Below are 14,086 nucleotides of genomic sequence, written 5' to 3'. Positions count from 1 at the left end.
TGTGTGATGAAGCAGAGAAAGTACCAGCCAGCATAGCAAGGGTTAAAGACAGCTAGCCCTGCCCCATTATATCTGTGGCCAACACCAGGCCTGGAGCGAGGAGAAAAGAGAAGCTGGCTCAGTTGAGGGCTGACTGACTGGCAAAGAGGCAGGAGCTAGGGCTGCCGCCTGGAAGCAAGCGCTGGCTCCCCAGCCAAGGGAGACTGAAGGAACACCCCCAGCACTGGAGGTAGCTGACTGAGGGAACCCCAGACACATTGTGGGGCTCGCCCTCTCCAGCTTGCGGCTGCCCCACCTAAAGGGACCCAGGACCAAAGAAAGGTGCTGCCCTGGACCCAAGAGGGAACCTGATGGGCAGCAAGCCACCGGTAGATTGGACTAGAGAGGCTATGCCTCAAACCGAACACGCTCATAGGAAGTAGTCTGAGATGGCTCAGCCCAGGAGGGGGCTGAGAGCCTGATGATCTAACCCCTAGGCTGCATGGCCACACAAGACCCCGTCACCCACAGGTTTATCTCCTTGAGCTGGGAGTTGCAGCTCCAGCTCCAAGTGTGGACATACCCTAGGGCTCTGTTGGAGCCGGATGGCTTGCAGGCAGTGTGCTGTACTGGAAGCTGGGGGGCTCAAAGTGCCATGCTGCAGCCAGGGAATCTGAGTTACACATGTTTGCCGTGAGTTTTGAGCCCTGTCCATGGCAGCTTTCAGAGAACTCATTGGCTTTGGAAGTTTGGCCTTGAGCCTAAAATTTCAGGTTGGTGGCGATAGTTTGAAGTGCTCTAAGATCCACGCCCAGGCTCTGGTTTAGACTGTAGAATTATTCTCAAGGAAGTGAGTGTTGATTAAACAGAGGGAAGATGAAAGAACGCTAGGAGGCAGCTGGCTTAATGGTACCATCCTCCCCAAGCGTTTCCTGAACAACGGCACGGAGTGGGACCAAAGGAAAGCAAGTGGCCGGTCGTTTAGTCAAAGGGTTCAGCTCTTCTGCTTATCAAGTATGCAGGGACTTAACTCTTATATGGTGCAGGATGAGGGAATATGTGGTGGGGGTGGGAAGTGGGGGCCTCCAACCTGCACCCCGTAGGGCTGTGCTCTGGTGAAGATACTGAGCCCAGCGTTGTCCTAGGGCTTCACGGCCTCCCAGGGGTTTCTGGTGAGCCTGCTTCCTGCAGTGTCCCACTCCCAGTCAGCTCTGCTCCCTTTCTGGAATGCCGGCCCTAGGGTTACCTCCCCGGGCACCTGGCCCCTTCTCCCAGGAGCCACCAGAGGAATTAGCACCACTCTGAGGCTGCCCCTGCCACTGACAGGTCTTTTTGGGTATGTCTGTGCTGCAAAGAAAAACCCGCAGTCCTGAGTCTCAGCGTCCGGGTCAATTGACTCGGGGTCACGGGGCTCAGACACCCGGACTACAAATAAACCATGTAGATGTTCCCACTTGGGCTGGAGCCCGTGTTATGAAACTTGGGGAGGGGTCTCAGAGTCTGGGCTCCCGCCCGAGCAGGAACGTCTACATGGCTATTTTTAGCCTGGGAGCCAGAGCCAGTTGACCTGGGTTGTGTGAGACCTGGTGCCTCAGGGTTTTCTTGGCAATGTAGACGTGCCTTATAGCCCTAGATGTAGCCCTTTAAGTAGCTCAGCTTGGCCCACCTGCTCTAACACGGGGGAGCTCGGCCTGCACGATTTTCTGAAACGTTTAGGTTGCTTTCAGGCTGCTTATGCAAAATGGGCCCACCCTGTGAACAAACCGATAGCGTTCTTTAGGATCACTCAGCCAAAGATCAGACTTAGCCCATCCGTGTACTGTAAGAGGGTTGTGTTTATTTGGTGTATGTTTCTAGATTTTACAGCAATTCCAGTGTGACTCAAATGATAACATACTTCTTATAATAAAGAACTCTCTATAAAGTTGAAGGACTGCTGATAAGAAGGGGAGTCATCAGCCTCACCACCGTGGCATGAGAGAAATGAGGGCTCAGGAACTGGAATGGATCAAGACATAAACACTATAGGCCCATTACTAGTGCCTCAGCTTCAGGAGTCATGTGATTACAGCAAAACCTCAGCTTTCATTTTAAGCAAAGGTTTTAGCGCTGAAGAAAAGTTGGCTGCTGTTGAGAACTGATCAAAGAAGCAAACAAAATATGAGCATTTATAAAAGATGTCTGATTCTTTTAAAAGGATTTTGTAATGTAGTCGATGGGGCATTTTAAAAATTAATCCTATTTAAACGCATGCAAGTTTCTCCTCAAGTTTCCCAATCATTGGCCTTCTCCATGTTCCTACCCAATAGGATCTAAAGTTTCCTTCTTCCCTTTTCAGCACATCCTTCAGGTAGCGAGGGAAGATGATTTTATCATTGTTCAAGAGTCATCATATATAAAGGTTAGGAATAAAGAATTCTGAGGGGAAGAGAGCCAACGTAAATTTGAAAACAAATGTTACAGAAATTGTATTACAATTGTTCATTAAACATGACATGATTTTACTTAGCTGGAAAAAAAAATCTCAATTTTAAACATTATACCGCCTTGGATCACACATTGCCTAGTAAGGAAGTAGACTGAGCTGCTCCCTCCAGATAAGAAGTGGATAATTTGTGGCAATGGAGCAGAGGCGGTGCGTGACTCCTGCGTTTGGGGAGGCTGGGCGGCATAAGTGCCGGAAGCTCCCTAGAAATTGGGGGAGACACTGGCACATGGACCGTGGCCCCACCCCCTGCTCTGCTCTGAGGCTGACACCCACTTGGCCTCCTTCCCCTGAGGTCCCGCCCGTGTTCACCCAACTCCACCCCAGCCCTGGCCTCCCATCCGCAAAGCTCCGCCCACACACCTGCCACTCTTCGCCCCCTCCCCTGTGGCCCTACCCCACCACTGTTCGTGCCTCTCCACCCCGAGCGGTGGGCAGGGAGGGTCCTCGGGGGAAGAGGCGGAGCAGGGGCAGGAAGAGGACAAGCAGGAGGACGGCCTCAAGGTGGAGCATGGCGGGGCTACAGCCCAGATGCCCTTTTGATGGTGGCGCTCACTGGAGTTTTGTTGGCATGAGTATGTCACTAGGGATTGTGGTTTTATCAGGCCCCTGACTGGCGTAGCTATGCCGGCATAAGTTTTAAGTGTAGACCAGGCCGAAGCAGATCAAAGGTGATGCTTAAAAATGCTAATTACAGAGCTGCATTTTTGCATATTCCTCACTTCAATTCTGTCATAAATCACCATGATGCAAAATGTGAGGGGGAAAAAATCTTTCCCTGTTGAACTCTCTTTAGAAACTCTGAATTTTGTTACAGAATCTGCTGCCGTGTTTCGGACCCTTCAGTGGCCTCTGTGATCACAACAGCAAGCTTGCTACGAAGCTGTGGACCTACAGAACCACAGTTATGGCAACTCCGTTGTACGGCGGTGAAACATGGGCACCAAGGGACACCGGACTGAAGTTTTCAGTTCTCTTCCTCAGTTGCTCCGTATCCCGTGGCAGGACTTGATCGGCAATGAGGACATGTGAAGCTGAACCCAGCAACTGCCGGCATCAGCATGGCTGCAGGTTCGGTGGCTTTGTTGGCATGGATGTAGTATTAAGATGGAAGACCAACAAATTCTAAAAGGTATTTACCAGGGAATGTTGCTACGTGGCCAGTGATCTTGTGGGCACCACAATATCGCTAGTGATGGACGTAAACTGAATAACCACCTGAACATCACCTGAAGGATGTAGCCAGAGATCAGTCCAGGTGGTGCTCGGTCTGCAAGTAAGCCACATCTCTTTAGGATTTCCCATAATCATGATTTTCATGAGCTAAAGAAATATGTACATAAGAAGCGATATTTTTGCATGCAATTAACAAAACAAAACAAAAAACCCCAAACACACCCTGTTTTTTTGCCTATGTCCATCCCACTTAAAAAGACTCTGAGCTGTTTTTTTGTTTTATGTTAAATGCTTCCTCTAGGCTCTCTAGCGCCTGCTCCTTGGTTATTTTTTTCCAACCCTGCGGCAGATTTGCTGGCTTAGCCTTGTACTTCTTAGCAAACTTATAGTTGAACCTGTTAAAAACGAACTTCCAGTAGTCAGAAGTGTCGATGCTGGGATCGGGCTGGATGCGCCATTCTGGGTAATATCGTCGATAATCTTTATAGGGATGAAATTTCTCTTCCGTTTCTGAATTCCTAAATACAGCGTTGGAAACCACATCGGAAGAACACAAAGAGTACTCAAGCATTCCTGTCCGTTTGTTTTTGCACTGCCCTAATCCCTGAGGCCGATGGACTGTAGCAAAGTGTTCCGTATGATCCATGCATCCTGCTTCACAGGGGACTTTACAGAACGGGCACTGCTTCCCGCAGCCAAACACGCAGTTGAAGATTTCATCCTGGGGCTTCACGGACAGGTTGGAGAGTTTGGATTCAAATTTCAACTCTTCAAATTCAGCTAAGGTTTCTTTTTCCAGCTCGGAAAGGATGGCCTGAACGTGAGCCGAAAACTGTGCAGCATTTGCCGTGTTTTTAAACCGCACCACTGCTAGATGGTCCTTGGAAATCACCAAGTCTTTCTGTAACTCTCCACAAAATGTGTCTAAAAAGTCACTGGTGCTGGTGCTTTTGTCACTGAGAGACTCCAAAGCAGTCCTGACTTGTTTTATTACTGAGGACAGAATCTCTTTCTCCAGGTGTCGCAACCGTGCTGTCTGGCTGTAGCGATCTAGCAGGTGTCCCTCTACCCAGATTTTGACAAAACGTTCATAGTTATTAATGTATAGGATATAGGTGTCAAAGTTTTCATATTTCAGCAGCTTCTTCAAGACAGTGAACTGGAAAAGGCTTCGGTTTGTATATTCATCATACTGTCCACTGTTGAGAATGTCATCGACTATTTCTAACCCAAGTCTGTTGTTCACATAGTCCACCAGGGCAGGTTTGAGACACCAATGACAGAAATCCCTGGCCCTTGTTTGGCAGGAATCCTTCCCCAAATAAAGATCTTTAAATGTGGAGAGATACTGCGGTTTTAGTTTCTCCAGATATAGTTCAGGATCGTTTTCTTTGATGAAGCTTGCTTGCATCTTCTCTAATAAAGGAACCACTTCCCCCAAAATGTGAAGCTTCAGGTCAACTTTAAAGCAAGCGCTCGTGTGAAGTTCCTGAACGTCTGCCTCTTGAAGCCTCTCATTGATCATCCTCAACAGATTTCTGCTGTAAATTTCATCATAATCTACTTCGCTGTCTGCTATATTTCTAATATAATCTTTGCACTGTTCCATTAATGATTTAACAAGTTCTTCTGTTTTATGCCAGCATTCCTGTGTGAACCATTCATTCAGGGTCTTAATCCATGGTAAATCTAAGTATTCCTTTTTCATAATGAAAGATTTTGTTCCATAATTCAATAAGTTCCTGTATTCCTGTAGCTTTAGACTGGATGGATTCCCCTGCTTTGCCAGGTCCTCTCTCAGCAGCAACTCAATGTCTTGATAAATTTGCTTTTCATCCATACAGCCGAGCCGTATTTTTGACACTGTCTCACTCCACATTTCCTCAAACTCCATTTCCAGTTCCTTGTTGTCTACTTTGTTCTCTCTCATTTTACAGTCTTCCAAAAGCATGTCCATTTCACCTTCAATTGTTTTTATGCACGTAGCCTGAATCGTGTTTTTCTTTCGCCATCCTTTGCTGGCAGTCACCAGATTGGAACAAATGGCACGTGAATAACATGAACTGTGATGTGCAAACGGACGTGAATACCTAACAAAATCTCCCGTGTTCTTGTCTCTAACTGACTGCTTTACTGCTGCACTTTGAATCCGCTCCCAAATCCTGTGCGATTCACAGCTCACTTTCTGCTGAGTCTCACTTGTTAAGTTGGTCAGGACATGAGCATCTAATTTAGCTGGAGGTTGATTCTGGAAGAAAGTTTGTTTTTCAGTTACCCACAGATTCATTTCCTTGCGGAACTCCCATTCCCACCCTACAGACTTTGCAGCTATCTTGGTGTAGGCTTCAGTTGTGAAGGGGTTTCTAAAGCTGAAGAGGAAGTCATCATGTTTTAGAGCATTCCACAGACTCTTCACCCATTCGATAAATTGGGGAATGTCTTTGGGAATGGTGTTAAGTGAATGTTGTCTTACAAATTCAAACAAGCATTTCTTTAGCCCCCCCACACTCTCACTGTACCCAGTGTTCACTGGTGCCATTGGAGGGTCCCCATGCCACTGGCTGGGGATGTACCAATTGTGTTTCTCAGGATCATGGTCCATAATGTCAGAAACCGTAATTTCTTTCTGTAGTTTTTCCATCTTTGCTGCAGCTACAGTCATTTCATTCAGCTGCTCCACAAGATATTTCTTGTCTCTCATGTTTTGTTCATATGCAGCTACATCATTGACGTTCTGATGCACAAATTGGCAGATGGGCATGTGCTCCGTTTCCTCCATTCTGAGAAAGGCATGGACCACAATTTGCAGAACATCCTGCATTTTGGTGGCATTCTCCATGGCCAGGTTAACGATGGTTATGTCGCTCAGTCCAACCACCAGTGTGGCCAGCTCACTGTCATGTTGATAACTGTCCTCCAGTTTGGCCAGTTCAGGGGCTTTCAAGCCTTCTGTGTCTATTACAAGGATGAAATCACAGCCCAGTTCCTGCTGAAAGTTCTCTGCCACTTTAATGAGTGACATGAAGGCTCCTCGCATACATCGGCCACTGCTCACTGCAAACTGCAGGCCGAACATGGTGTTGAGGAGGGTGGATTTCCCAGTGCTCTGCCCTCCCAGCACCGTTAAAACCAGCATTTTGGACTTTCCCCCCAGCTTGGCATGGAGCTCAGTCAGAACATCTGTCACCCACTGCAGTGGGATGTTGGATACATCTCCATCGATCAGCTCCATGGGAAACCCTTCCAGCATCAGGTCAGCTGCTAACCTCGGGAAATGAATGAATTTCCTTTGAATTTTTCCCATTTTGCCTTCCTTCACCATTGAGTGTTCAGCCTCGTAGAACTGCCCCAACTCACGCAGGAAATGCTCCACTCCTAGGGAACTGGCAGAGATGGATTCATCCAGTTCTGGTAGCTTTTGTTCGTTAGGCTGCAAGTTAGGACGGTTCCCCTTAGCAATGCCATCTAAATTAAATTTCATGCATTTCAGGAAGTAGCGTATTTCCATTTGAGATAGTGTTCCTATTCCACTGATAAATTTAGTCAAACCATCAGTAAGGTCACATTTATTCTGCTGTGTACGTAACTCCAACAATTTCTCTTTCAGCCTAGATTTATATTCTTCTGTGGGGACGTCCCCTTGTCCTTTCAATCTGCACATTTCTCTTTCCACGTTGCTTAAGCTCTTCCACAGGTCCCCTTGCAGTTGCAGTGTTTGCCTCTTGTAATTTCCAACATCTTTTATTTCTGCCGTGATTTCGTTAACGCGGTTCTTTGCTCTCTGACATTCCTCACAGTCCTCATCCAGATGGATTCCGAGTTCACGTGCGGTCACAGCCATGCCTTCCATATTCATGTCCTTGTGATGATCGTTCATTATACTTCCTATAGCAGAGCACAACTTTTCCATGAATTCCTCTTTCTTGGTCCCAATTTCTTTCTCTAGGACATGTTGTTTACTCAGTTTCAGCACTGGTGCTAATTTATTAAGGAATTCCTGAGTTTCACTCTGTTTGCCAGACTCGTAATTGAGGATGAAGTAGTATTTAGTGGCTGATCCCTGCAGAGATGATAACAGTGCGTATTCTCTCTCGTTGATACTCTCCGTTAATATGAACACTGCTGAGGAGATCTCTGTTAAAAAGCGAAACTGCAGCCAGTGGGACTCAATGTCTCCACGCAGATTTGTAACCGCGACGGGCTCTGGGAAAAGATCTGAATCCTCATTTCCAGCAGGGAAATACCAGGAAATCTCGACCAGCCCATCTGCGATTTCCCGAGGGACGTTCCCAGACTCCATGTCCCGATGGATGAAGAAATTGTGGTGCTGCTGGGAGGGGCTGAGAACCTCATTGAGGAGTTTGGATTTGGAGAAGCTGCAGCTCCCCAGCCGCACAAAGGAAATGGTTGGCATTGCTGTGAGCACCAGGCTCTCCTCTCTGAACCCTCTGCTCTCTGCCAGGGAGTGCGGCCTCCACTTCCTCACAATGTCCCTCATGGCCCACAGCATTAGGGTGCACCTGGGGGTGTCGAGGGCAGGGAGCAGCAGAGGGAGGGCAAACTGGCACATGGACATTTTGGACAGGATCTCCTGCTGTAGGAAACTGTCTGAGCAAAGCAGAACGGCACAGAGAACATCGAGGGGGTGCACAGAAGCTCTAGCGTCCATGTTGCTATAATGAAGAACATTGCCACCATCGCCTTGTCCCCCATTGTCATCACTGCTTGTTTTGTCAGCAGATGCTCCCTGCCCAAAGCTTGTGTTTCTGGCGGTCCCATTCAAAGCTATGACCTTCCTCAGAAAATGCCACGGTAAATCCCCTAATGCTCGAGGACTCCAGTTCTGTAGACTTTCTGGGTGGATTTCCTGGAGATCTCTCAACCCCAGCTTCGTGCTTCTGTGCTTCTCCATCTTCAGCTTGGCCAGGAGGTCCTGGAGTGCTCCCCTTCTCTCTGCAGAAAGAGGTTAAAGCATGAGCAGGTTTCAGAATCCCTCTGGTATTAAATATACCTGTTTTGAACGTGTTTATTCTGACATGTATCAGTGAAGTGGTGGGAATTATCTGTTTGCAACCCCTGTTAATGCAGTCTGGCTCTTTTTCCTGCACTAGAACCTGGAACACATATGGAAGTTTGAGTCTGCTATAGCCTCCAGGCTATGGAAACTGGGTTCTTTTGCCTAGCCAGGGGAGAGTCATGCTTTTAAATCGAAGGTCCCAGGTTCAAGCTCTGCTAACAATGACCCAACCTTGGGTGGTGTTCTGAGTGCACTTTCCGTATTGATTTCAAATCTCCCCTTTCTTTATTTTTCTTGTGAAGGGTGGTTCAGAGCAAAAAGCTGCATTTTCTTGCCTGTGTTTCTTAGGCTATGTCTGCACTGCCGGCTAAATCGATACAGCGGTGTTGATTTAGTGGGTCTAGTGAAGGCACAGTAAGTCAATGGCAGAGCGCTCTCCCGTCAACATCTGTACTCCACCTCCCCGGGAGGCAGAAGCTATTTCAATGAGACAGTGTCTCCCATCGACATAGGTCGACTTACAGTGATGTCTATACCATGCTAAGTTGCATCAACTTCAGTCACGTAACTGAAGTAGTGTAACTTAGATCAACTTTCAGCATTAGTGTAGACCAGCCCTTAGTATGTGAACACAAGTTCCCCCTGGCATGAACACTCTAGGAAACTGGAAGTTGACATACCAAAGCCTTCCTTTTTACAATCTCATTCCAGTCAAATTATTGACAGAAGTACTGTTAATCTAGTGCTTCAACAGGCATTACACTGACTCTTACCATGACACGATGTTTCCATTAAAATAAGAAAGATTCAATTGTATTCAGTGTCCATGCTAGAAAATGGTTCCTCAACAATTAAACCCCATTCCAGCAGCCGATACGCTCAAAACATAGCTAAAAAAAGAAAAAAACTAATTTCTGCTGTAGGCCAAAGTTTGCTTCCCAAAATGCATTTACAACAGACAGCCACCACTGCTGCTAACCCAAACCAAAACACACTGAGTTCCCCTTCTAGGCCTAGACCTTTTCCGTTCACATGCACACACCACTGGATGGAGAAAGGGAAGCCAGCTGCCTTAATGTGACATGCTCTGTTTTACTTCACATTCATGACACACACAGATATGGTCATACAGTCAAAGCGAATGTGATGAGGGTCACATCTTCAATTAAGGAGTGATGCGTATTCATACCTCAAATACGGATAGAGAAATTTGGGATGCTGTCTCTCACACTGACCCACTTCTGTGGTCTCATGCCCCCTTTTTTGCTTCCTTTTTACCAGTAGATAGCGCTCTCTGGGATGAACTGGGGGGACATTTTTGTCATGAAAGCAAAAAAAAAAAAAGTATCAACTCAAACCAATGGGGTCTCACCCTAATTTTTTCTGGCCCTGAGGTGCTTCCAACAAAACATGCAGTTGGAAATTTTGCTCTCTCTCCTCTCATTCCAACCATGAGGCTCCATGAGCCTTGAAGGCCGGTCCCCAGGTGGCCTTCGCATCCCGGCCCTCATCCAGCCACTTGTTAGTAAGTGATGGGCTGAGAATGACTAATGGAACCCTAGCCCCACCAGAAGCACCGCCCATGATTGGAGGAGCGGCTGAGCTTTTTAAGCCAGAAAGAGACACAGGAAGTTGTCTGTGCAACTAGGTGAACTCCTGGCTGGCTGCTATGTCGGTCTCGGCCTTCTCGCCGAGCCCTGAGCCCAGCTTCCCTGACTTGCTCCTGGTTCCTGCCTTCCAACGTTGTTTGTGATACCTGCCCTGGGTCTATGACTCTCGTGCAGGTCTGACCCTTGGCTTGACGCCTGACTCCAGCTCTGACCACTAGGTCTGACTGTTCAAGTCCTGGTCATGATGCCAACCATGAAATCTCTTCCCAGTTTCTCTCCTAAGTTCCAGGACTATGGAAATGGCCATGTTTAGCCTGGAAGGGCTAGGCGCTTACCAGATTTCACAAGGGGGACTGAGTCACCTACAACCAACATTTTAGCACCACTGGCATTCACAAAACTTCTACCCAGCTGCTGCCTTATGCTGTAGGTGCCCCAAATCCCCGAGGTGCCCAAGTTTCCACCAGTAAAGTCCCTGAGGCAGCTCAGTTTCGGCAGCTGGGCCTGCGCGCAGACACCTACGTCTTGACGCTGCCCAGCAGCTTTGTGTCTAACTAACATACCAGCCCTGGCAGGACTCAAATTCAGCCTCCCCCTGCCTAGCTCGCCCAGACTGGTCAGTGTGCTAAAGCATGTCTACTAGAGCAAACCTCTTGTTATAGCTAGTGGGTTGCTCACTGTCTTAAGATATAAAAGATCTGGGTTCAATCCCCACTCTGCCACATGCCTTATGGGCTAAAATTGCTGGGAATCAACTCATACTGAAAGTCATTCCATAAATGTGTTTATCTAGATACAGAAGAGGAATTACCTACCTTTAAAAAGATCTTTCTCCTCCAACTCTGGATCTTGCTGAGTGTCTGATTCCTGTTTGGAGTTTAAAGCATCTAGCAAAGAAAATCAGAGAGACAAACACATATTGGTTCTATGTTTATATAATCTCTGTGCATTTTCTCTAGCGACTTACGTGTGTCTGCATTTTCCCCACCTTTGGTTTTATTAGGAACAATCTGAGCATGATGACAAACTGTTTAAAATTCCATGAAAGTAATCTGACACAAGCAGGTCACAACAGGGAGGTGGAAACTGTTGGTAGAAGACTACACCATTAACTTTGGGTAAGCCAAAGTTGGACACAAGCCACACGATGACTCAATTGAAATGGAAACTATTTTTTAAAAAAAGCATTGACTAAAAGTGCAGAAAGTTTCAAATAATAGGTAAGAAAAGCAAAATGAAAATAAGAAAAATATGCACGTTATATTGGAAGGTCAGGATAGTTGTCTCCCTTTTACAGATGGGGAAACTGAGGCACAGATCTGGGAAGTGATGGCAGAGCTGGGAGTAGAACCCAGACAGTCATGATCCCAGAACCAGTGAAAGGAAAGAGCTGCAACCACAGGTTCTGATTCCTTGAGTGCTCCAGGGTGCAAGCACCCATGGGGGAAAAACATAGTGGGTGCTCAGCACCCATCAATCACAGCTGTTCAGAGGCGCCACCGATCAGCTGTTAGATGGGGCTGCCAATCAGCTGTTTGGTGACTGGGGGAAGCACTTGGGGGGGGGGGCAGAGAGCAGCAGGTGGCGGGCAGGCGGGGGCCTCGTAGGAGGGGTTGGAGCAGGGGCAGGAAGAGGCAGAGTGAGGGCAGGGTCTCAGGGGAAGGGGTGGAGTGGAGTCAGGGCCTCACAGTGGAGCAGGGGTGCAGCATCCCCAGGGAAAACGAAAAGTCAGCCCCTATGGCTGTAATGAAAATCAAGAGAGCATTTGAGGCACAAAGAGGTCAGAGGGGATATTTCTCCTGCTTGAAGAGCTTTGCACAAACTTATTGAGGGGAAACCATTAGAAAGGAAAGAAACTGCAGCTGGGGAGTGAGAAAGGAAAGCAAATCCAGAGTGAAGAATATTCAGGGTGGGGGGCTGATTTTTTCCTGGGGTTGCCACTTACCATTTCCTGTTGCCTTGGCGAGTTTCTCTGCTAAATCCCTCTCGTTTATTGATTTCAGCGCCTCCACGGTCACCTCCACCGCATAATTTCCTTCGTAGCAGCTGATCAGCTTGTCAGTGAGGTCGATGACATCCACTTTCTTCAGTGTCCCACGGCCGATATGTTCATATCCCTCCTTCAGTGGCATTTCGTGCAGTTTGAACTTGAACTTCTTGAGCTCATCTTCCCCCAGGTCTTCCAGGGTCAGCAGCAGATGATCTCTCAGGGTCTTCGCCATCCTGCCTTCTCAGAGGAAAGCTGTGCACACTGCCTGGCCAGGGCAGAGTGTGTCAGGAAACAGCTGCACGCACGCAAAGGGCAAATTTCTTCCCGAGGCTCCGGAAAGCTGAGAGGTTGTTTGTTTAGAGACCAAAAGAAAAAAAAAAAGCAGAGAGAGCAAAAACGAAACTAGAGCTGTACGGAACTAGACTCGAAGCAAGCTCCTCCTTTCTCTCCTCCAGCTCCCCCGACAAAACCAGCGCTGTACATCTGGTTACTATCCCCCATGCAAATTCCAAAACACGCATCTGAGCCCTTGTCTCCATTCTGCTGGCTCCTCCTTGCACCGGCATTATGACTGCATTCCTATTATTACGCCCTCCCCTTTCCCGCTTGCTATCTATGGTAGATAAAGACACTGGCAATAAGAAGCCCACCTTGTCTCTCTCATACACACGTTTTTCACCATTGATTTTAGTGACGTCATTCCTGATTTACATCAGTGTGATGGAGAGGAGAATCCGGCTCAAGGAAGGTTTGGAAACTGGTGAATGTTTTGGATCAATGCTCTGGGCCAAAAATCCAACAGAAAGGAATGGAAAAGTAAAAAAAGGATCGGATTGAGTCTAAGTCCAGGTTTTGAAGCTTACCCGAGATGCGAGTCTGTTCGTCTCAGTACTGTTTGATAAGAAGCAGGGGGCTGTGACTGCTTCCCGTTTGGAACCTGCGGAAGGAAGGTGTTGGGAAATCGACAAGGGATGGTCATCAGTCAAGCTGTGCAGGGCTGTTAAGTGGGGCCTGTGTCAAGCTGCGCATGGTGCAAGGAAACAGATAAAGCCAATGACCCGGGCTTCCCTCGCTGTGCTGGGGTGATTAATGGGATGCGTATCTCCCTTTGTCTGTTCCCCCACAGACCCAACCTTGCCTGCGAGTGCACACACCAAAAGAGCTACTTAGTGATTGTTATGCAGGCCTAGGTGGATCACTGTGGACAATTTATCAAGATTAACATTGGCTGGTCACGATGCTCCGCTTTTTAGACCCAGAGGACATTTTGACAGGGCGAAAGCCTTTCTGAATAAGTCATAAATTCCCAGGCCAGAAAGGACCATTGTGATCATCTAGTCTGATCCCCTGTGTAACATAGGCCAGAGACCTGCCCCAAAATAGTTCCTAGAGCAGATCTTCTAGAAAAACATCCAATCTTTAAAAATAGTCAGTGATGGAGAATCCACCACGCCACTTGGATCAGCTGTTCCAATGGTTAATTACTCTCACCTTTTTTTAAAATGTGTGCCTTATTTCCAGTCTGAATTTGTTTAGCTTCCAGTCATTGCATATATACTGCAAATATGTTCTTAAAGTCTGCACCTGTCAGACAGATGGATAAATATCTCTTATCTGTTGACATATTGTTAAGTTGCACTCCATATTCTTTATGGAAATATGCTTATGAATATGACATAACTGGAATATGCTTTATGCAAAATGAGTCATGCAAGATACCCTTGGGAAAGTTATCATCTACTGAATGTGTTCATCCTATTTGTATGCATATATCATTCCTATGTCCGAAGTTTGAAATATGAAGTGTAAATCTATGTTACTAATGTAGT

General features: G+C 47.2%; 1 protein-coding gene across 1 annotated transcript; it reads right to left on the bottom strand.

The window, feature by feature from the left end:
- Positions 1-1,496: 1,496 nt before the first annotated feature.
- On the bottom strand, positions 1,497-13,153 carry LOC117876230 (up-regulator of cell proliferation-like). The gene is made up of 3 exons (XM_034768175.1): positions 12,213-13,153; positions 11,083-11,154; positions 1,497-8,593 (listed from the first exon to the last, which is right to left on the bottom strand). Exons 1-3 carry the CDS (start codon positions 12,487-12,489, stop codon positions 3,891-3,893), a joined length of 5,052 nt encoding a protein of 1,683 aa, XP_034624066.1. The 5' UTR covers positions 12,490-13,153; the 3' UTR covers positions 1,497-3,890.
- Between the last annotated feature and the right edge of the window lie 933 nt (positions 13,154-14,086).

The sequence above is a fragment of the Trachemys scripta genome, chromosome 4, assembly GCF_013100865.1.
Source record: "Trachemys scripta elegans isolate TJP31775 chromosome 4, CAS_Tse_1.0, whole genome shotgun sequence".
In the NCBI taxonomy this organism is placed as follows: Eukaryota; Metazoa; Chordata; order Testudines; family Emydidae; genus Trachemys; species Trachemys scripta.
This window is presented reverse-complemented; position numbering and strand designations above follow the sequence as displayed.